Source organism: Chiroxiphia lanceolata, chromosome 18 (assembly GCF_009829145.1).
Source record: "Chiroxiphia lanceolata isolate bChiLan1 chromosome 18, bChiLan1.pri, whole genome shotgun sequence".
NCBI lineage: Eukaryota > Metazoa > Chordata > Aves > Passeriformes > Pipridae > Chiroxiphia > Chiroxiphia lanceolata.
Genome location: NC_045654.1, coordinates 9,762,194 through 9,785,530, shown reverse-complemented (window position 1 = coordinate 9,785,530; position 23,337 = coordinate 9,762,194). Strand labels below are relative to the sequence as shown.

Sequence of the window (23,337 nt, the reverse complement as noted above, 5' to 3'; positions counted from 1 at the left end):
CTGCCTTCTGCACCAACCTGCACAGCACATTGTGCAGATTAACAAAACAAAAAGCTTTCTGGAGGCACTTGCTTACCCAGCTGGAATATTGGTTATACCGATCTTGAAAGAAAATAATCCAATTTCCAAGTGTTTTGAGTGTGTCGGGAGCCAACCGCCGCCAGATGCCAGGAATCTGCCCATTGAAGAGAGCCTGAGCCACGTCATCCAGTTCACTGCTCATTCCAACTTCCCCAGCCAAGGCCTGGAAAGACGGTGCAGTTCTGAGTGCCAGCCTGGGGCAGGTAAAGCCCAGCTGGTTCCATTGAGGTGCTGTGGTTCTACTTACCCGTTGTAGCTCAGCCAGTGACTTTCCCATTCGAACGATCAGCTTATTAAAACGCTCCAGTTCCTGCAGCAGCACCACAGTCGTAGGGGAGATGTTTGTGCCAAAATTTTTCCGTATGTGGTCAAGATCAAATACTTGGGGTAATTTGTTTTCTATATCTTTGGCAATGTTTGCAATATATTCATCTCGGCTAATTCCTGCACCAGTTTCACCTGCAGCCAAAAAGTTTCAGTGAGGCTCTGTATTGGCCACCCATTCTGTGATTAATTCTCTGAGAGAAGGTTGAGAGTGGGGTCACCTTCTGGCATCAGTCTCTGATGCTGCTGTGACATTTGCCCACCAGAGTCCCTGCATGTCTCCAGTTGTGCCTGTGGGCATGCACTGAGCCATTTCCAGGCTGGCAGGGCAGAGCTGTGCTGTGGCTTTGCTCACCTCCCAGTCCCACTGTCCTGCTCCCTCTGCTCCCCAAGGCTGGGACACAGCCGCCCTTTCCCTGGGATCACTCCCCACACACACAGGGTGCCGTGGCGTGGCTGATGTGTCAGTCCCCAGGGCACAGCCATGATTTCTTATTTACCAACCCAGTTCATTCAGAACACACCTGTTTGGGGCTGCAGCTCCAGCAGGTGAGCCCACATATCCCGCACTGCCTGCGTGTAATACCCGATCTCAGCGTTGGCGTGGAGCCCAAGCACCTCTGGAGGGTTGGAAAGCGGCAGAGCTTCTATGGCCTCTGGAATACAACCACATGGGCTCTGTGAGCCCACATTCACCAGGCACAGAGAACAACACAGTAATTTTGTTACTGCTCTGCATGGAAAAAATCAAATGCTAGAGCTGGTGTTGAGCAACTCAAGGAGTGAATAAACACTTCAAACACACCCAGACCCCTACAGAAATGTATCACTTAACAAAATTAACCTGCTGCTTAACTGAGGGTTTGTGGTTTGGTTTTTTAAAAAGAACTGAGGAGCTCACTGATAAGATCACATTCCAAAGGGCAGCTCATATAAAGCATTGGATTATAAGACTGCAGTCCGTACACTGGCAGTGCCTGGTGTTCCATTCAACTTCTCATATCCAGCAACAGATGTATGGAGAGGATGGACACTGGAAGGAGATTTAATGCTAATGTACATGGCAGGAAAAGCATTTCTTACCAACAAAGTCATCTTTGACAGTCCCTTGTGGAATTTTATAATCAACCTTGTCGTTTTTATAGAAGTGAAACACCTGGAAGGTGTCAAAGAGGAAATCCCCCAGGTACTCGTCCATGTAGATGGTCAGGATGCGCCGGTCAAAGCTGTCGATGGCGCGCCCTCCGTACATGACCTGGAAAGCACAACATCAGTATCACAGCACTGGCTTTTGGAGCAGGAAATACAGCTTAGAAAAATCACTGAAAGGTCCAAAATACTCTTTGCTTTTGCAGCGGCTCTGGCGTAACACTGTCTCCCTTATGGATACCGAGGGATCTTCTCCAGCCAGGGGGACAGGCAGGAAGTATTTGGCCTTGGCCTGGACAGAGCTGCTCTGGGCACTCCTGATCACCCATCTTAGTGATTTATGTGCAGCAGTACCTTCCTGAGGCACCAGCTCTGCTCAGTTGGGATTAAGTGCTGCAAAGGAACAGTTTTCCTCAGGATTTCATGTCCCAGCAGCTGGACAGTGCAGTGCAGCTGCTACACAGCACATGGAGTCCTGCAGGAGCTTTGGGAACAACCCTTTGTACAGCTCCAGGGACACCCCACTGTGCCAAGAACACTGTGCACTTGTGCTGCTCAGAACCTTTCAGCACAGGGTCCCAAGGGCTCTCAAAATTAATTAAGCACCATAACTCCCTGTTGTGCAGTTAGACACAATGGCCCTATTTCCCTGAGACTGAGATTAAGGCCCTTGCTCAAGGGCTACACTGGAGTTTAAGCCTGCCCAGGAATGATTCCCAGCCAGCTTTATTTGATGCAGCCCATGCAGAGAGGAAACTTCATTTAACTGGATTCTTTTAGCACCAAGTGGCACTGTAGGCACTCACCTCCCCAATAAGATATTTGAGGCTGCTCCAAGGGATTTGATCATCATTTTGTTCAAAAGCTTTTGTCAAGTATGTGTTAAGGATTTCCATGCAGACCTAATAAAGTTGTTGGAACATGTGAGATAAGAAGATTCATAAATCAGATATAGATATGTATAGATTCTTTTTAATGTAGTTGTTGTTTGAAAACTAACAATCATTTCTTTCTGAATTAATTAAAAAGATAAGTAAAAATCATCCTAGGAAAAGAAACCCATGAGAGGCAACATAAACATGAAGGATTGGGAATTTAATTTTTAGTGGCTCAAATTGACATTATAGAAGATCAGGAGTCTACATGACTCCACAGAAACAGGAAAAAAATACTAAGCAAAATCTAATTGTGAGAAAGGATTAAAGCCGGATAAATTCTATGTTTTCAAAAGTAATCTGAGCTACTGAGGAATATAAGAGCCATTGTAATTGTTTTCTTACCTGGAAATCAGATTCATTAAAATCATACGGTACATTCCAGCCAACCTTTCCAAACTTCCTTCTCTCCTGAACCACAGCATGGAAAAATGCCAAGACATAGACTAAGGACTTAAAGGCAGGATGTGGGCACTGCTCTAAGGCTTCCTGGGGAATTTTGAAGTAGGTGGCTCTCATGTTCAGTTTCAGACCATTAGGTGGTTCTGTAACAACCTATCAAAATAATTAGGGAAGCTATCAGTTTCTCGATAACTTGAGGAAAATAAGCTGTTAATGTACCACATTAAGTAAGCTATACAATGCAAGCTTGAACATTTTAAGTAGCTTTCCAGGTTCCTATCAATATGGATTTTTTCCTTAAGTAAAGACATGAAACAGAGCTTTTTAAGCTTATCAAGGTAAACACACCTATGTAAAGAAAAATGTTATATTATTTTAGAAATAGTCATGTTATTGGCAAGACATTATTCTTCCCATACTTGACAATCTAATTTTCTGAAATAGCAATACTTTACACATTTTGGTGTGTCCTATATCCCTACAGTAAAATGGCTTTATAGTCTTTAATATGGCTTTAGTGCTGATCAAACTGCCAGAGGTTTTTTTCCAAAGTGCCGTAAAACCTCCATTCTCACTGGTCCTGTCAAGACCCACAAAGTGTGGATCTGCAGGCTTAAAGATCCACTCAGATCCCTTCAGTTCCTCTGCTGGAGGAGAACAACCCAGAGCTGTGACTGCCCCAGAGCTCACAGGGGCTGGATCTGTCATCCCACTGCCTTCCAAGCTGTGAAATGAAATAACGATGTTTACAGGACAGGTCACCACAGCAGCAGTAAAGCAGCCATGGAAAAGGACATTAGACCAGAATCATGGCTTGTGCCTTCAAAATAATCAGCTCAGCCTCTGGTGATTAATGCTGCAGCCTGAAGTTAGCAGCTGGAAACCATTATCCTATTCCAGTGTTGCCCCATGGGCACGGCTGCCAGGCCTCAGTTCTGCACTGCAGCATCAGGGCTGACGGGGCTATTTCTGGCTCTCCAGATATTCCTCACTTGTGGCAGCATTTGAATCTAAAGAGCATTTGTCACATATCCAGGTGTACTCACAAACCTCTACTTTGAAATAACTGCTTCAGAAAAAACCTGAGCAGCTTTCACCCAAAGGAATCATCCCAGTAAGATAAACAGGATGATGAAAAAAGGATTTCGCTTATAAAGACAAAAAGTGAGTTCCTTAGCCCAGATCAGAGTGCTGCACTCAGGTCAGGCATCCAGAGCCAGCCTTTTCCACTGAGTACCAGTGGCAGGACATGGCCTCCTGACTGGGGTTTCCTCACTGCACAGTACCTTTAGGGCCTTCTGCAGGATTCCAACTGGGAAGCCTTTAGTTGGGTCAGTTGTCAGCCAGAGGCGAAAGTCCGAGTGAGGCTCTGTAATCTTCTCCAGGGCCTTTTCCAGATGGATGAGCCACTTCACCAAGAGGTGACAGTTCTGCAGCATGAGCCATTCTCCTTGAACCACTGCCTCCTCCAGCATCTGCAAAGCGATCTGGAGAGAGGGAGGAACCATCTGTGAGTAACTCTCCCTTTACCCTGTGAGCAAACTGCCTCTGATGGGCTCATGCAGTGGGTTTTCCTGCTGCAAGCACACTCAGCCTTTTAGTTTCAGCACTTACCAGAATGCTCCTTGCTGAGAACAGACCTTTTTCCCATACCACAAGAAGTTGCTCTGAGATGTTTTTATTTCATTAATTCTTTTTGAAATTAAAAGTCACTCAGAGCATTGAAGTGTTCCCAAACAGCACAGGAGTGTTCCTGGCCCAGGAGAGGGAGAGGATCAGTCTAGGAATTGGTGGTCTAAATGAATCTGACAGGAGCTCTTCCACTGACTGAAATCATGGCAAATTTAGTCAGCTCTGAAGCTTTGGACATTCTGCCTTAGTGTCCATAACAAAAATGAAAGGCAGGAAAAGCAGCAGGATGTCTTTTCAGTAACCAACACTGTGATTTCCAATCACCTCATATCCATAAACAGAGCCCCAGTCACTGACAGCCTTTGAAAGGCTGCAGAGTATCATCTTTTCAACTCAACAATTTTTTCAAAGTTGACAATCTGATTCTAGATCTACCTTCAGCCAAACCAGAACAGCAGCCAGTCAGCCAAATACCCCCTTTCATTATTTCCAGACTGGTGAATGTATGTCAGAACCATGAAGTAACTCCTTTTCAAATTGTGCAGACCTTTGGAAAGGAGATTTGATCAGTCCCAGAGCACTGGGAGCATGGCTTGCAATTCACAGACTTGCTGCACACAGCACATTCCCACTCTCCCACCCAAGTTACCTTTTCTTGGCCTTGTCCCATGGCCAGGAATTTGAGTCTCTCCGCTGCAAACTCTGTCCTCTCAGCCAGTTTCATGAGGTCATTGACGGGATCAGAGCCAGGACTTAAGATAAAAACCACAGGTGAGAAAGGGCTGCTTTGCTGCAGGATGGCCTCGAAGCTGATCACGGGGGGCTGCACATACCTGGGAAGGGGAGAAGCCCAATAAGCTGCAACTTTTCACGGAGCAGCCTCTGTGTGGGAACAATGAACACGAACAGCAATGCTCACCCCAGACTGCACATGGTAATCATTCAGACACAACTCCTGCTCTGCTGTTCAGGCACATTCAAAACCATTTACTGTGTGAAACCCTTGAGTGGTGTGGTTTGGATTTGAAAGAGGAGTGTGACTTACGTCTCCCCCATTGTCACTGTCACAAAGTCCGTGACTGCCCGATACATCCGGTCCACCCGGAAACACCGTAAAAGCAGGAGCTTCTGGAAGTCTGTGAGACTGTCCTGATACTGCATTGGGAATGGGATCTGCTCCAGAGCATCTGTGTCATACCACTGGCAAGAAAAAATGGCAGACAAGGCAAAAGAATCAAATGGCTCTGTCAGGGAAATTACTAGGAAAGAGAAAACCAATTTCGTGAAGGAGGGACCAGGAGACACAAGGAAAACAAAGAAAGTCAATCAGCTGCAAGTACATATTAAAAGATTGAGGAAAAAAATCCAACTTTTTCAGTATAAAGTATTCAAGTCCAGAAACACATTTGTACTTTCATTTTATGTCAAGTAATTCTCTTAAGATGCAGAAAACAGCATTCCAAGCAATAAGTATTAACAGTTTGCTTACAAGTAGATTTCTTATAAAGCAAAAAGACATGGAATGAAACTACAGGAAGAACAAAGGAAATCTGTGTTTGTCACTAGCCTATGGAACTCACTGGAACTCACAAGAAGATCAAAGTACAGTTTAGCAGCACAAAAATACCAGTGAAATGTTGACTGTTGAAATTGAGAGAAAAAATTCTACTGACTTCAACAGGGCAAATAACTCCTCTAAGGCATTTGACTGACAAATAAAAAATCCACAGTTTACCAGGGAAGATTTTTGTTTGTTTTTTAAATAATATAATCTTTAATTCTTCTGTAAATAAGCCAGTCACTAACTGAGGTCAAAAAGCAAAGCAAGGCTTTGGTGGAAGGAGCTTGCGGTGACATCCTCCCTGTGCACCACACTTGAACATTTCATACCAGCATCAAAACTAGGAGAGAGAACAGGATTGCAAAAAGGCACATACATTTTTCCATTCATCTGGATTGTCTTCCACATCATCTGGAAGAGATTCAAATGTCTCAGGAAACAGTTCAGACAAGCGAATCAGGTCTTCCCAGCCTTGATCTGGAAGCCAAGCGTACGGTTTCTTTCGGGCACTCTTCTCCAGGGAAACATTGCCTGGTCACATTGGGAAACCAGAGTGAATGTCCATGGCAGAAATTCTCCAGTACATGACCACACACACAGTCCCAAGCACAGAGGAACCAAGTGGAAATTTGTTTCTGAAACACTGCAAGATTAGGCTGCTCTGCTGAAGCAAAGACGGCATTTTACAAGTGCTTGCAAAAGCCGGAGTTTTATCTTTGCAAACATTTCTACATGCATATGCACACACAGTCAGAAAATAACTACAGATTATTCCCTCAGGTAACATCCTAACCATCAACTAATGTCATATTTGTCAATAGAGAAAGATTGACCTCTTTGTTGTCTCACAGAGAGAAAAGAATAGAAATAGCAGAATTCCCAGTTGTGTAAATCAACACAGAGCAGTTTTCCTCAGTGGCTCCTAGTAAATCATATCTAGTCAAAAGTCTGTCTTCAAAAGATCTTTTAGCTATAGCTAAATATTTATATATAAATATTCACTTCACCTTTCAAAAAGAACTCAAATTCTTCTTGTGGAATTCTTCCATCAGCTTGTTCTATCTTGACAGTCATATTAAAGGAGAACAGTAACTTGTGCTTCTCAAACAAGCCTGCATGAAAAGGACAATATTTTCCAAATCAGCTGCTAAAGCTTGTTGAACTGAAGCAATCTTTAAGTCCACATCCTGCATCTGTTGTGGGGTTGATGAGATGTCCCATCCCTGGAAGTGTCCAAGGCCAGGTTGGACAACCTGGTCTCGTGGAAGGTGTCCCTGCCCATGGCAGGGGGTGAAACTGGATAAGCTTTAAGGAGCCTTCCAACCCAAACCATTCCATGACTCAGTGATCTGGTCACCCCACACCATTCCATGATTCAGTGATCTGGTCACCCCACAAAGATCATTTGATTGATGATTGGACTTGATGATCTTACAGGTCTTTTCCAGACTTAATGATTCTATGATTCTGGGATCAGGGTGATCAAAGATGGGGCTTTGGATCAGGCTTACAGTCAATACAACACCTGTGAACTCCATAGCTGTGATTTACCTTTGTAACTGCATTAAGAAAAGCATTTCTGCAAGAGTTACATTATTAATGTGTGTAGTTTCTTTTAACAGAAATATCAGGGAGTAAAGAGTGAACCAGGAGCAGTGCTGGGCTCTGAACATCAGGGAATTCACTGTTTGGTAACTGCCTCTTTTATTAAAACCAACTGAAGTCATGGCTTTGCCTTTTTTTGCACATCACAGTCTCAGCCCACCACTAAATGGCACTGACCTGTGCAGCCATAGTTGTAGGTGTTCAGAGTCAGTGTATCCATGATGTTTTTTAACCTCTTCGGAAGAATCGGGTTGGGCATGGATTTCCGGAGAGAGAATCCAAAAACCTCCAAGAAGGAGACCAGTGAGAACTGGTACATCATGTTGACAAGTGCCATTTCAGACAATACAGAGAAGAGGATGGCTCCCCTCTTGGCAGCTGGTCTGTAACCATCCCGAAGGACATCAATATCCGCTGCTGTCGTCTCAGCCAGCTTCAGTTTCTCAATCACCTGTAAAACAGGGATTTTATACACCTGGAATTGCTGTGCTGATCCAGAGGGTATCTATTATATCACAATAATCGGAGCTGCTCAATGCCTATGTTTGATGAAGCACAGTGAAAAAGGAAAGACTATGTGTCCTTCCAAAAAGCCCAGAGCTGGTACCTCAGTAGCTTTGAATTTTGTCTCTTCCAGGGTTTTCACCAACTCCACATTGTCCAACATGTTTCCTGTGGAAGTTGTCAGTCCATGAAGGAGAGTGTCTTCCAGATTTTTCAGCAGGTTTTTGTTCTCACTTGTCTCCTGGATGAGACGTTCTCTCTGTTCTTCCAATTCCCTCCTTTCAAAGCCCGTGATGACACTGAGCAGCTGATCCTCCAGGCCCTTCAGTGTAACTACAGGTGCAACACATGGACACAGCACACTCTGTTTCTAAACACAGGACAGTTTTTATACAACTTATTTAATCTCCAGCATCTCATAAAACTACAGCAATGCAAGAGTGACTTGGTTAATGGCTCTGTATCTTAATTGTACCTAAGCATCCTCACCTGACAGGTGCAGGAAGAGATATTTGTCTCAGCTGCAGATTAGAAGAGAGAAGTGAGAAGGATTTTCTATTAAATCAGATGCTAAGTATAAGGGAGACTGAATTTTTTAGAGCTTCATTGAGATTTCATACAACAACCCAGGCCCTAAATTTGCACTGCATCATAATCACTGCTTTGTTACTAAACCCACACTTGAGCTCACCTGTGTAATTGATAACCATGGCTTTGCCAAACACAGAGGGAGAATACTTTGGGTTTGCTAATTTGGTGTTCAGGTACAATCTAAAATTACTGTCATAGTCAACCTCTTTGTCCCCCAGGACGATGAATGCTCGCCCCTGTAAAACTTTGATGTTCTTCTCTAAGACATTGTCTATCACAGGATCGATGTATTCATCCACACTGTGCAACAAGAAAGGGTTTCCATACTTTATGGCCAGTTCTAGTTGTTTAAGGAAATCTGGGTCATTAAAGGAAGCCATCTGCAAGAGAACAATGGGAAAAATCATTCTATAATTCTATAATTGGTTCCCCATTCAAGGTGACAGGGATTTATGCAGCTTTGAAAACAAGGTAAAACAATGCAGTAACAAGGTAAAACAATCTTTTATCTTTACCTTCAGATCATTTTTTTCTTCTTTCTTCTTAATCCAATGTAATGCCTGTTGTTGTGGGTCAATACAGAGTGGGAAGCGACTTGCATATGTTGTCAGGATTCCATTCTGGATAGAGAGCTCATCTGGAGGCAATCCTTGGGAAACCCATCTAGGAACAGAACAGACCAAAGACCAGGCTGGGATGAAAACTCCATGGGAGAGTAGCATATTTGATTTGTCAGTAGAACTATGCAATTCATTGAGAACACTATTTGACACACAAGGAAACATACAGTGTATGGGATTATGAGAACAGTGTCAAAACTCAGCCTGACCCATTGTCTGAGTGATCTGGAACTACACTACTCAAAATACTGTAGCCTTTGTTGAGTAATTCTGCAGTAGCTGATACATGGGCTATCTGGGCATGGGTTTTATACCAAATTCCTTGAAGTAAATGAAAAGACACCTATTGGGTTATGAGAACACATTTTATAGATAACTCCTTTAAAAATTTCCTAAAAATGGTATTACATGCATCTGAGTTTAGTGAATGTCCCTGGAGTGTAAAGTACAATGATTTGTCACAACAAATGGCCTTCATTAACCAGAGGGAAAATAATTTGTCTCCTTCTCTTGACATGAAAGTAGGATTCTCTCTCTCTGGAATGGTTGTGCACCTCTACCCACAATCTGCCAGTTCTGTGCTCCAGGCTCAGCTCCAGACTCCCACGTTATCATCTCACATTCAGTACTCACTGAGTTTCTCGACTGGACATACCTGCTGACCTCCACCTCATTAGTCAGGAGGCTTTCTAACCTAAAGGATTCACTGCATGGAATTTCTCGGGAGAAGATATCTTCGTGCCACACCTTATACATCATTTCATGACGGAAATCCCAGCTGAACGCTCCCTCATAGCTCAGAAAGGCAGCAGCAAGTAGACAGTCTCCAAGCAACTTCACCTTTCGTATTTCATATTCCTTGAATTCCTCTGTCCACCTGGTAGAATTAGAAGGGAATCTTGGGTCAGTCTGTACCAGAGAGATGGGGTTTATGTGCAGAATTTCCAGCTCCTGCTATTTTAGATATAGGCTGAGACAGACCCCCAAATTTAGAATCAGTTGTTCTCTCACTATTATCATATCCAGAGACACTGAGATGATCTGAACCCTCTTCCTCCTAATGTGAGTTATTTTTCAAGAGCTAATGGATATTAGCTTAGAATGGATAACAGCTCCTCTCATCCATAAACATCATAGGAAGTGACATTTCCAAAAATGTCTCTGCTTGATAGATTTTATCCCTGACACATGACCCTCTGATGTCAAAAATGTCCCTCTTTGAATCCAGACTTACCTCTCGTTCTCAGATTTCAAGCCAGCAATGAGCTTGTCAGCAGCCTCTAATCTTCTCTGCATAATCTCTGCTTCTTCTTGTAACTTCTGGTTTTCTTTTATGGCCTGTTGATATTTGTCATCCAAAGCTTTAAGCTCAGCCTGGAGAGCAACCAACTCTGCCTGTATCCTTTCCAGTTCCTGCTTACTTAACAAATAGTTCCGTTCCAGCCTTGCCACCTACATTACATTTTGAAGGAAACATGAGTGTCAGAGGAAAGAAGGGTTTTGGAGAGGAGTCTTAAGTTTTCAGATTTCTTTTGGCTATTTCATCTATTTCAAAGTGTCCACAGGACTCTCGTCCCCTGACAAAATGGGAGGTTTGTCAGCTAACTGTTGCCCGTAACGAAAACACAAACCAACAGAGTGCCGGTTTATGGGTGCTTTATTCGGGGCCCCGGGAACCTGAGGACTAGTGTCCCAAGTCAGGATTCCGAAGACCCTCATTTTCAGTTCAGTTTTTATACCTTTACACAAACATGTCTACGTGCAGTTCTCACTTGTAAGCAGTTACACTTAGTTACAAACACAAACTCATATTTCATACTGATAACAATTGGTAATCATCTACTTTTAATCATAAATCTGTTTAAGTTGTCCTACTCCATAGAAACCCCATAGAAACTGTTCAGCAAACCCTTACTGTATCTAAGGTAACAAATCGTTATATACATGCTTGGCTAAATCTTTTGATTATTGTTCCTACCTCTTTAGTACATTCCATTCTCACGAACAAGGCTGCTAACCTACTACTTTGGAGTGCTGCTCTCTAGGCCTACTCTCCTACTAAGCCTTAGCCATTCTACTACTAAATTTGAATCATTCTGCAACATAACAACAATATTATGGCCCCAAAAATAGTCAGACACATCATCTGGTGAATATACTTTCTCAGTAGTCAGCTCTGTATCATAACATTTTCTTGACAAAAGTTTCCCAGTGTCACCTGTTGGACATTAGACTTCCTTTGGTGATACAGCTAACTTTCAGTCACCCTAAAGAAAGTTAATCAAAAGGTCTGTGCTTAAGGAACATGGATTTTGTGTTCTACTGCACTCTGCTCTGTACAAATGCTATGTGTTTTGAAGTCTGGTTTTAGTAGACAGCTTTCAACTGTGTTTTTCTAAACATGTTAGATTATAGAATTCCAACTGAACATGTTCCTCCCCCCCCCTTCAAGCACTGGCGTGGATGGCAACCCACATCCCACATCATGACACAACACAGCCATTTATGCCCAACTACCTGCCTCACTCCATCTGCAATAGCTGTCCTAAACACCTCTTTTTAAGCACTTCAAGAGGAGAAGTGGGCAGTCTAACAAGTCAAGTATTATCTTTTTCATCAGGATCCTGCTTCAGCCTCCCCTGAGCTTGAATCCAACACATTTTACCTTTTCTTCCTTGGGCTTGACATTTTTCACTACATCACAGTAGGTCACCACTGCTTCAGCAAACTTCAACATTCCCAGTCCTGCTCTGCTAATAACTTCCATTTCAGCAAAGGTAGTATTAAGATTCCTTAACAGAGCTAAATTGGCAAACACAAAAATATTGCAACTGAGTTGAATTACAGTGAGAAATCCTCAAAGAAATAGCTTTCCCCACCAGCAATATCAGCCAATGCTGTGACAGACAATATGAAACCTTTGTCAGAATATTAAAGAGACTATGACTTTAAGATGAACCTACTGGACTGTAACAATACAAGCACAATATTCCCAGTGATTTCTCAAGTTCTTTTTCCATAAAGGGAGTTTTTTCAGGAGTTGTTCATTATGTCTGAAGTTTATGGTTTGTCTTCTCTGCAGCAGTCAGGTGCAATTTTGCTCCAAGACCTAAATTCCCCTTTTAATGGAAGTGCTCTGGATTACACCTTTAAGAGCATGTGCAAAGTTTGGTCCATAAACTTTAGATATAGCTGATTTTCCTTCCACTCTGTAACATCACATTTTAATTGCCAGCACACAGATGAGGCCATAATTCTACTAAGCAGCTAAAAGGAGACAGCAGGTCTACTCAGCTATCCTTGCCTGCTTTAATACAGAGCCTGTAAGATCCTAGGTAAGGTTTTAACTGGATGGAACACAAGTAGAAGGTCTTTGAACTCTGAAAAATCAAGTCATCCCAACAGTGCAACACCCGCAGCATCGTGGGCAGTGCTGTCCCTTAGCACAAAGTGAATCCCACCCTCCCAAACTACATTGGAAGGATCGCTGCTGACGTGGTTAATCACATTAACAAGATCCTATGTTCATTCCAAGTATACAGATCAGGAATTCACCTCTCATAGACTTCACATTGCTCCACGGAATTGCCCTAAAATCCGTCGTCAACAGCTGTCGCAGGAAATTTGTGTCAGCCATCATTGCCTTGGCGTTCTTCCAGTTCAGCTCCTTGTAACCTCTCATGATAAGAATACAATCCAGGACAACCTGCACCTGCTTGGGGGGTGTTGCAAAGGATCTAGAAAACAGGAGACAGTGGAAGAGAAAAAGGAGGAGACAAAGCACATGATGCCAGACATGATAATTACCTGTTAGAGAGGCACTGCAGTACAAGAGCTTGCACATAAAACATGCCACACACAGTGAAAAAGATAACCCAGCTCAGATAAGAAATTATTAACTACTCAAAAGCTCAAAATTCTTGTATTCAGACAATCTGATCCATGAAATACTAAAGGATTTCAACAATGGAAGGCCTAGAACCCTGAGCCGTGATATTCCTCCACAGGGCAGTGAAGCAGCTTCCCATTGGGAGAATCCAGAGATCATAAAAGAAAGGAAACCAAAAAACTGTGGCAGGGAAGGGAGAGCTGTTGCTATTTTGGGGACAGCTACTTCAGGGAGAGCCAAGGACTGGATGTGCCTTTACATCGACCTCCAAATACAAGATGTATCATAAAAACACAGGGAGAAGTTAATTCAGCAGGGAAATACATCTTCATGCTATGAAAGCAACCCTGAAAAATAACTGGTATGTGTTCCTGTAGACACAGGAAAAAAACAGAGGAGGAATGAATGGGTTTGGACAGTCACTGTTCAGGCAAAACCCACAGCAGGTTCTAGTGTAGAGCACTAGACACAGGGTAGAGAAATATGGGGAAGACAGCAAACAAAGGCCTGGAAGAACTGGCTTAAGGTGAAGTCCTGGGCAAGGAATTGTAGGATTCTGTTATGTCCTCTGCACCCACACAGCTGATGTCCTGACCTTCACAGGTAAGTGAGAAAGGTGAGGCAAACAAGGGTCTCTCAGTGTATTTCCAAGAGTTTGTGCTACTGTACATGCAAATGAGTCACCTGAGTTCAGTAACTTCAGCCTTGTCGAGCTTCTCAACCTCCATTTTGGCAGCCTCTAAAATAGGCTTGATTTGATCCAAAGCTTCTTCAGCCTCTGCCTTCTCCACAGCAATAACCTTATTCTGCTCCTGTATCTCTATAGCTTTTTCTTCAGCCAGCTTTTTCTTCACCCCAGCTAGGAATTGAAAAGGCAGGACCATAAATGAATTATCCAAATTTGTATACAGAACATATACTCATAAACTAATATAGATTTACTCTTTGCTGAAAGTCAGAAATTCCTATCAACTCAGAGTCTTTGTGTTGCCTGCTTGCCTATGTTTACAGTTTCCTCACCTTAGCCTTCAGCAGCTGTAAAGCACCCACCTATTTCTGTGTTTGTTGCAATCTCTCGTAACAAAGCCTCACAGGCAGCTGTTTTTTCTGTTAGCACAATCTTTTGCTCAGCAAGTTTCTGGTTCAGCTCAGCCAGCTGTACAGCAGCTTCCTTCAGCTTAACTAACCCCCCATCCAGTCGCTTACATTGTGCTGGGTAGGAAAAAAGAGAGAAATGATTTATGGATTGTGTCCTATCACACAGTAACAGGCAATCTCACAAAGGGGAAACGTGCTTAGAGGTGCACTGATTTTTCCTTTCCTAAGCCTCCTCTCCACAATGATGTTGATGTCACTTGAGCTGACACACAGTGGCCCTGTGCCACAACTTGCTTTCCATATTACACTGCTCATGTTTTATCCTCTTCACATATTTCAATGCCACTGAAGTATGAATAAGAATTGCTGCTTGAGGAAGAATGTCAAACCTTGACTGAGGCTAAGCAGGTATCAGATTTAATCAGACTCTTCCCCAAGCAGAGTAATGTCTGGTTTGGAGATTCTGGCTCAGGTTCATGCCTAAAAGGATTTGGGGAGAGCCCACTGTTTGACAGGGCCTGAACATTTACATGTGGCCAGCATATTGGGTCAGTGTCCAAATCAGATGCCAGCACAGCATTTCAGAGAGTGCTGCTAATAGGATTTTTCCATATTGTGGGTAATATGTGGGATTCTCACCTGCAGTTTTCCTTCCTTTTAAAATATTTAAATCACTTATTAAAAAGCAGAAAACATCTACACAGCCTTACCTAAAATGAACTCATTTTTCTCCTCCAGCAATTTTGTGTAAGTACTGATAAAATCAAGGTAATTCTTTGGTGTGACATGATTGATACGTCTCAGTTTCTCCAGAAATCTCTTGCTGAAATCCCCTACAGATTCATGCACCATCACCATGTGCTCAATCACCGACTTGGAGCTCTCTGGTGGGATACGTGGGTTCTTTCCTAAAATTGGGCAGAAGAAATAAAACGTTTCAAAGATGTGTGTTTTTTTCAGAGTGCACCAATTGCCATCCTTCTCATGTACATCTAAGACAGGCACAGAACCAAATCTGCTTTCTGGGGCAAAAAGCAAAATCAAGGTAGACCCTAGAGGCAGCTCACATTGTCTGCAGAGTTGGGAACTTGAACTTCAGCAATGTTAAAAACCTATTTGATTAAGAAACTACCATCCAGTGACATTTCTGGATGGGGTTTTTGCATCACCCATTTAAACTCAGGGTAACAAGGGTAACAAATTGTGAATTGTACAATAACTGCAAAGTAAAGAATTTATTTCTTAGACTGTACCAAGGGTTAAGGGGTTCAAATAGTGACATCTTACATACCCACAATGGACTGTGCAACTGCAAACAAGGCCTGGGCGGGCCAGGGCAAGAACCAGTCAATACCAGTGTTGTTGACAAGACCTTAAAATAAAAGGATAGTGTTATCTCCAAAATTCCTTGGTAAAACTAGCCCCTAATCTGACAGCAGTCCACTTATTAACTTCATTTGCATCAAGAATCTGCAAATCTGTCTTATTTGCCTCCTGCTTAGCAACAGAATTTACCACAAAGTTAATACTTCCATTTTGACAGTAAACAATGAGCTTTGCCCCTCTGTCCTACCAACCCCATGGTTCCATTCTTTTTAGGCTCTTCCATTCTACAGTCATGAGCTGCAACAAGATATTTTAGTGCCTGGGCTGGCATTCCCACCCATATGCATCTTTCCAGTGTCTCTTCCAGGAGTCCCAGGACTCCTTTCAGTCACCTGCTGAAGGGCAACATCTGCCAGGCCTGGGTGGTTTTGGATACAAAACTGTTTCTCTTACCACCATCCTGGTTTCATAATGATTTAACACCACACATTCTTCTGCAAACCACAGAAGAGAGGCTGCAGACATAGGCTGTATAATTCCAGTTGAACGAGGATGACCAATTGATTTCCAGCTGTTCAGCTGGAAAATGAACTGATCTGATAAATGCTAATCAATAATGCTCCCTTATACGTTGTAATTAACTGGAAAAAAAATCATACACTTCAAATCCTCAGTCATGAATCCTGCTCTGCTTGGCTTCAGCTGCCAGTGTCCACTGGAGATTTTCTCTTGCCTGTTAATCTGTATTTCACAGGGAAGGGACTAAACAGTGCAACTGATACCTGGGAAATTTCTGCACCACGTTCTCAGATCGTCCCCAACTGGGGACATTCCCAGGACGATGTGAAGGTTGCTTGCACATTTGCTTACAAAATATTGCCAGACACTCTCTTTAGCTGTGTGCACTCCAGCTTTAGCAGCTTCCTCACCAATCTGACTTAGGATGGCATCTTTTTCATCATCTGCAAAAAGGGCTGGCACCATTCCTGTAACATAAGGACAGAAGAACGTTAGCGAGAACAACCAGGAAGAGGAAACCATATGGCTGGGGACAGGGCAGATGAGAAACCAGAGTCAAATTTTAATCCTAGTTCTGCAAAAATGACTCTGAGTAGTCTTGAATGAACCAATTAATCTCTCTATGCTTCTCCTCCTCCCCACAGACCCCAGGGAAAAAGAAAGGCTGTAATTACAATGATCCAAAGGAGTTTAGAGGAATAATTAATGCATTTTTGTTTGGGTTTCAGCAACTTATAGAAAATTTCACAAGAGCGTAAAGTGTTTTTAACTCTGAAAGAAAATTTTCATTAGTGTCTACAAACTATCAGTTCACATTTCCATTCTCTCAGTCTTGTGGCAAATAGTGCCTGAGTTACCTATGACAGACCAGGAACAGGGAAAACTAGAACAAGAAAAGGGATAAGATTTAACACATCTGTTTTCAAATCAGATTGGGTAGGAACTTTTACAGAGAGGGTGGTCACACAGAGCAAGGTGCTGCTCATTTTCAGCTGCTCCATACACTAAAAGATACTAAACTACAGTTTAGGACATATAAATATAAATATAAATATAAATATAAATATAAATATAAATATAAATATAAATATAAATATAAATATAAATATAAATATAAATATAAATATAAATATAAATATAAATATAAATATAAATATAAGCAGCTGCTGCAGTTCAGGTGAATGCTACTCAAAAGCCAATTGGCCAAAAGGTGAGTTTGTGGCCAAATGCAGCTGAAGTTACACCTCAGCCTTGGAAGAAATCTGAGACTCCTGCAGCATGAACGAACCCCACAGCCTTCCCAGACACACAGAAATGACTGTAAGAAGGTGCCAGAAAGTCATTATTAAGGCTAAGACCATTTCAGGTAGTACCAAAGCAGCAGAGGACACAGGGAGCACCAGAAATAGCTCTGTCAAGGGCACAGTTGAGATTATGAGTCACAAGCAGACACAGATCAGGAGTAACTGAGGCTGCCAGTGGCACCTGAAGTCAACATGTTGTTGATGAGTTCCAGGAAACTCTCCTCTGCCACGTGACCATCTGTAAATAAGAACACCACTGGCGTGTTCTTAATACCCAGCTTCTGGTACAGATTTTTCAAATCCTCTCGGAAATTATTTTCTCCATATCCTCGAACCAAGACGATCTCAAATATCTAAGGATGAAAACACATACTGAGAAGACACAGATGGACCCAAGACATGATGGTAACTCATGATTAATCAAGAGGGTTGGTTTGGCTCCTATCATCAGCAAATGTGTAAGTATCAACAAAATTATGCAATACATTATTTTTAAAAATGACATTTGTACAACCCTGCAGGCTTGAGTTTTCAAAATTGCTTTGTGTTCATCCTCCTTTTTTGTTCTTCCCTTCCAAGCTTTTGTAAGAAACTGAAAATACCTCTGAGAGGAACACTTCCTGTCTGATATAATACAGTATCAATCACAACAAGGTTCCCCAACCAGCTGCTGGAATACACTGAAGTACCAAGAGCAGTAGTTAGGGACTGTTAGTTGTTCACTGGCAAACCCATCCTTGTTTTCTGTCCCCAGTGCCAAACCCAGATCACCCACAGTCATCATCTTGGACCTCCAGGCAATCACCTCACCCTGGGTTTCTCTCCACGGGGAAGAGCTGCCAGTCTGATCTTATCTTGACTGACTGACTTATCCCCACCTCCAATTTAATCCCCATCACAGTATTCCTTTCCTTGTCATTTTTCACTGCAGGGACACAGGGTCACCTACCTCACATCCAGCTGTGTAGGCAGCCAGCCTTGTTAGAGATTGCTTCCCTGAGCCTCCCACTCCGATGAGCAGGGCATGCCCTCGGTCCATGCGGATGATGCGATGGATACGGATCAAGTGCTCCAAAGCATCATCAAAAAGAACCAGACTCATCTTAATATTAAATTCATTGTAGTCATCCAAAATCTCCTTCAGAGAAAGGTGAACAGAATGTTACTAGGAGATCAATGAAACAATTAGTAACATTAGTAAAATAACAACCCACTCAGCAGCATTATTCCTTTCCCATTTCTCAGGGCAAATAAACTATTGGAAAACACCGCTCACTGTAGCTGATCCTCAGCTTTCATTACTGCAGACCCCAAGTGGATATTGACGCACATGGAATTCTGCACATGGAATTCCATGTGCACACAGGAAGGGAACAGATTTCCTACGGTTTGAGGCAGGCTCCTGCCCATTCCTCAGGCACAGAGACAGACTCAGGCACAGTTCCAAGCTGATGCACTACCTGAAAGAGAGCTTTTGCTACATCATAGTCTTGGATATCTTCATAAACACGAGGTTCAGCTTCATTCAGTGCTGTTCTGAAATCCCCAAAAAGAACTGGATCCCTCATGGCATGCTCCTGTTCATCTGCAAAATGCTCTTCCACCAAGCTTTTTATATGACCTTGTACCTTGAAGGATATGAAATGAGTCTGTCACTAGAAGATCCAAAGAATACAGCCCTCTTTTGTGTTCTACGTATGATCTAAAAGGATCTAATAGGTAGTTCAAGAACCAATCAAGGCAATGGACTTTAGAATGTTAAAACAGAAAAGGATAAGCCTGTTAAAAAAAAAGAAAACACACTTTCTCACATATTGGTGTAAACAGTATATTAATAAACTTTCTTTCTCAACACTCATAGATGTCTCACCAGCAAAATTTCTCACAAAGCTTCTAAGTCTGCATGAATATTCTGAATTGTGAAAATTGAGCTGGAGATGTATCTTTGTATGTTAGAGGAGAAAGTTTTAAGCAGGAAAATCTGAAGCCATCTTAATCCACCTCTTTTCATCTAAGCAACTTCCAAAGCAAAGCAAGTTGCTTATACATAAGTAGTCTTCACCCCAATTTCTCTTCTAATTCTCAGGGTATAAAACTGGCATCATTCTCTTTTGTGTTTTAAGATATAATTTGAAACATATATATATATAATTTTCCAGTTTGCATAACAGCCAAAACTGAGTCCACTGTTTAAAAACTCAGTTCTTATCCTTTTTCCTACTTGATTGTACAGTCACATTCTGATATAATCCTTCCAGGAGGAAAATACTGACTTGAAGTGATTTCCTGAGTTTTCTCCCGCACTGCTCTCACACTTTGGCACTTGAACTGCTGCCAACCAATTTTCCTGGACAGGCAAACCAACTGATACTTTCCATTCCTTATCTGATTTCTTAGTCTGCCATAGTCACTTTATTTTAGAAAAAAACCTCCATGGGTCATGTTTTAAATTAATGAGCAATATACTGATCAGACAAGTTTGCAGTTGGACTGCAAGACCTGAGTCCAACAGTTGGTAATGTTGCTGTTGCAAATTAATTGTCAAAGTAATAGTGAGTGACTACTAAAAACTGAAAGAAATTACTCACCAATGCTTTGTCTTCTTCATTAATCAGCCTGTCATGGAAAACCCTCAGGCACTCATTTCTCCAAACTCTCACCATCTGGGTCACTGTTTGAAACCTGAATTAACATCAAAATATCACAGGGCACAAATGAGCTGACATGATTCCTAAGGCCATATGGTTAATAACAATGAGCAAATACTAGAGTGACCTTCTTACTCCATTTTTTGCTCTTTTGATTTTGTTCTTTTCATAATTTGCTTGCAATTTTACCTCTAGATACCTTATTTGAGAAAGACTAATGCATCAGTGTTTGTCACAGAGTAAGATCACAATTTAGGATGTTCTAATTCTCACTGTGGCACAGGTGTGATGAAAAGTAACCAAATGGGACTGATTTCATGTACCAAAATACCTCACCTTCACCCAGATTCACCCAAATAAATAAGTGTAGGACCACTGAAGCCAATTTTTCTATTCTTACCTCTCTGAACTTGTAAGAACAAGTCCATTGTAGACTCTGGAAAGATCCCGCAGGTTAAAAATATAATGGAATTTGGAAGGAGTCGGGGGTAGGTCACTAATAATCATTTTATAAAGCTCCAAAGTACACAGAGTGATCTTGTCAGAGATGGCTGATATGGCCTCAGTAAATGTCTGCAAACAGGAGAAAGAGGTGTTTTCATGAGACTGCCCAGAGAGAACTCAATGTTATTAAACACAGTCTGCTTTCCAGCTTTTAAACCTGCTTGGAATATTTCAAATACAGTCAGAAATTCTCTGTAGGATGAACATTCTGCATTTAAATGTTTTGGGCAGGCTCCATCTTCATCCTGGAGCTTGCTGTGTGCTCAAGATAACATCAAACTCAACTACTGGAATTTCCACTGCATTTCCATAGCAGAAAAATTAAACTGCTCTTTTATTATCTGATATTCCAAGTTCCTTGCTAGTAATGCAGTTTACTGCATTATATCAAATTTTTCACACTCATTCAGGAAAGAGTTTGCTGATCTTTGTGTTTGTGCTCACAGGAACTATAACCAAATCATTCACAGGTATCAACCTATGAAAAGCACCAGGTCTATAAATTATCTGCTGACTTGAATGTTTACATATTATTCAAGAACTCATTTTAACAGTATAAACCCATTGAGAAAGAGAAGAGGAAGGGAAAGGTTCACATGAGGTTCTAGCAATAAAAAAAACTTGATAACAGAAGATTTCAGGTCTTGCAACAACACAGAAATAAATGTCTATTTAAAACTAATAAACCTGTTGAGCAATCCTTTAAAAGCAGCGAAATTACCGCAGTGTGGCCTTTCAGGATGGAGGAGTAGATCGACTTCAGTGAATGTTCAGAAGGAAAAGGTATGTTAAAAACACTGAAGAGTGAGATGAACCGAGGGTCCACTTCATTCCGACCTCCTCCAGCCTTGCCCATGGCAGCAATAAATCCCAGGTCTCGAAGGAATTTACAGTTCATCTCCTTCCCACGGTCGTACAAGAAACCCTTTTCCAGCAGCAGCTTCAGCAGGGCAATGGGCTGCTGGGTGCCATACTCATCCACCTTAGGGATACAAGAGTCAAGGTATTTAGAGCACAGTACATCAGCACCCCAGCTCCTGCTAAAAATGTGGAAATACTGTGCTCCATACTCAGGAGACCGTTACAAGAACTAAGTGACACTTCATAAAGCTCTAGCACTGACTGTGAACACTCACTCCAAAGTCTCCTATGAGAAAAGCACCTCTTCTCCGAGATAAACTAAATGCACACACACTCTTTGCCCCATTTATAAAGAGAAAGGGACCTGCATCCAATATCAGGTCACAGAAACACAATTTTAATGGCACAAAAAGATGACCAAACAGGATCTCTCTTACATATAGGACAAACATTGCAACAGACAGAAACAACCCCTTCTGGCACACAAACCCAACTCTTCTGATGATCCTGAGCTGGGATCCAGTGACACACTTACCATGAACCCCTTTGACTTGGGATTCACTGGATTCGTGCATGAAGGGACCACACCAGTGCCACCCCAAATGTTTCTATACTACCTTTCAAACTATTGGCAGCTTACCTTTGGCATATTCATATCATCCATGAACACCAGGAGACGTTTTCCCATGGGAGGGCCAAAAGTGTCCTTAGTTCGTTTTTCTACATTTGTCTCCAGGTTTCTCTGAATGTCCATGGATGTTGTACGGGAAGAGAAGTTAATTACCAGCACCAGCTGCAAAGGGAGGACATGGATAAGAATGGATTTTCACCTGTTCTTTGTTTTTTCACTAGACCATTCAAAAATATTCTCTATATTAAACTGTCAGGTGTACAGGAAATGTTTCTCTCATCCATTATTCACTTGAATTACAGATGACAAAGTAACTTCATTCTTAGCACTTTGATAATATATTTTTACTTTATAAAATTGAATCTGTACATGGTAGAAGAGCACAAAACACCTCTGATCCTGAAGGATTCTCAAGTCATTCCCACACTTTGGGTCTGGAGCTTGCAGTCACATTACTCAGGTCACTATTGCTGCCCACAGACTCAGCCTTCACAGTGCAGATTTAACACAAGGACAAGGAATGAAAACGCAGTTTTACAAACAAGGTAAAATGCCTCCTACATACATTGAGGTCTTTGTCCAGATTGCTCAGGAAGTTCTGTGTAGTTGCTGTCTTGGATGTGCCCGATTCACCTACAAGGACAACTGGGCGTTTTATCTTCACCATCTGTTCCAGTAACCAAGACGTGCGAGTTGTGTCCACTGTGGGCACTGGAAAAGAGCATGGATATGATCCCTGGTTAAATTAAAATGCAGTACAGCCGGGGATTCATATTTATAGAATAATGCTGGATCACACTCTCAAAGTATTAATGTGCAGTTGCACAAAGACATAATCTGAATTATCAACTCACAGCGTTGAAAGAAAATTTTAACTGCTTAACCAACTCTTTTCAGCTTTTATCATTGGGATCTTTTCTTCTACAGATATATTAAAAAAGAAGTTATCATCCATATAGGAGGGTCATGGTTTGGTTAAGCTCCATTTAATCCCTATTTCAAGGATATAATCTGGATTTATTTGGATCATAAGTATTTTCCCAGAACTCTAGAGAGATGAATTTTTTTTCCATGTGAATAGCCTGGCATTAGGAGCAAATTCAGAGATCACAGAATTATCTTGTGTCAGTGAAGTTAACTTGTGCTTGCTGGA

General features: G+C 42.0%; 1 protein-coding gene across 3 annotated transcripts in view; it reads right to left on the bottom strand.

The window, feature by feature from the left end:
• The window catches only part of DNAH10 (dynein axonemal heavy chain 10), a 52,582-nt gene that overhangs the window by 2,113 nt on the left and 27,132 nt on the right, over positions 1–23,337 (bottom strand). For 2 of the 3 annotated variants that reach the window (XM_032705840.1, XM_032705841.1), the window contains exons 44-74: positions 22,750–22,895; positions 22,194–22,346; positions 21,414–21,674; positions 20,589–20,761; positions 20,129–20,222; positions 19,001–19,168; positions 18,490–18,678; positions 17,722–17,893; positions 16,500–16,703; positions 15,683–15,763; positions 15,102–15,299; positions 14,344–14,505; positions 13,978–14,152; positions 12,960–13,141; positions 12,070–12,206; positions 10,639–10,856; positions 10,060–10,281; positions 9,300–9,447; positions 8,885–9,164; positions 8,297–8,526; positions 7,867–8,140; positions 7,092–7,196; positions 6,461–6,615; positions 5,569–5,723; positions 5,173–5,356; positions 4,178–4,378; positions 2,835–3,044; positions 2,361–2,456; positions 1,489–1,660; positions 930–1,061; positions 77–540 (exon numbers count right to left, since the gene is read on the bottom strand). In XM_032705840.1, coding sequence (XP_032561731.1) covers positions 77–540; positions 930–1,061; positions 1,489–1,660; positions 2,361–2,456; positions 2,835–3,044; positions 4,178–4,378; positions 5,173–5,356; positions 5,569–5,723; positions 6,461–6,615; positions 7,092–7,196; positions 7,867–8,140; positions 8,297–8,526; positions 8,885–9,164; positions 9,300–9,447; positions 10,060–10,281; positions 10,639–10,856; positions 12,070–12,206; positions 12,960–13,141; positions 13,978–14,152; positions 14,344–14,505; positions 15,102–15,299; positions 15,683–15,763; positions 16,500–16,703; positions 17,722–17,893; positions 18,490–18,678; positions 19,001–19,168; positions 20,129–20,222; positions 20,589–20,761; positions 21,414–21,674; positions 22,194–22,346; positions 22,750–22,895 — 5,741 coding nt within the window. The remainder of the gene's footprint in view (positions 1–76; positions 541–929; positions 1,062–1,488; positions 1,661–2,360; positions 2,457–2,834; positions 3,045–4,177; positions 4,379–5,172; positions 5,357–5,568; positions 5,724–6,460; positions 6,616–7,091; positions 7,197–7,866; positions 8,141–8,296; positions 8,527–8,884; positions 9,165–9,299; positions 9,448–10,059; positions 10,282–10,638; positions 10,857–12,069; positions 12,207–12,959; positions 13,142–13,977; positions 14,153–14,343; positions 14,506–15,101; positions 15,300–15,682; positions 15,764–16,499; positions 16,704–17,721; positions 17,894–18,489; positions 18,679–19,000; positions 19,169–20,128; positions 20,223–20,588; positions 20,762–21,413; positions 21,675–22,193; positions 22,347–22,749; positions 22,896–23,337) is intronic. The other variant, XM_032705842.1, reaches the window with a different exon arrangement.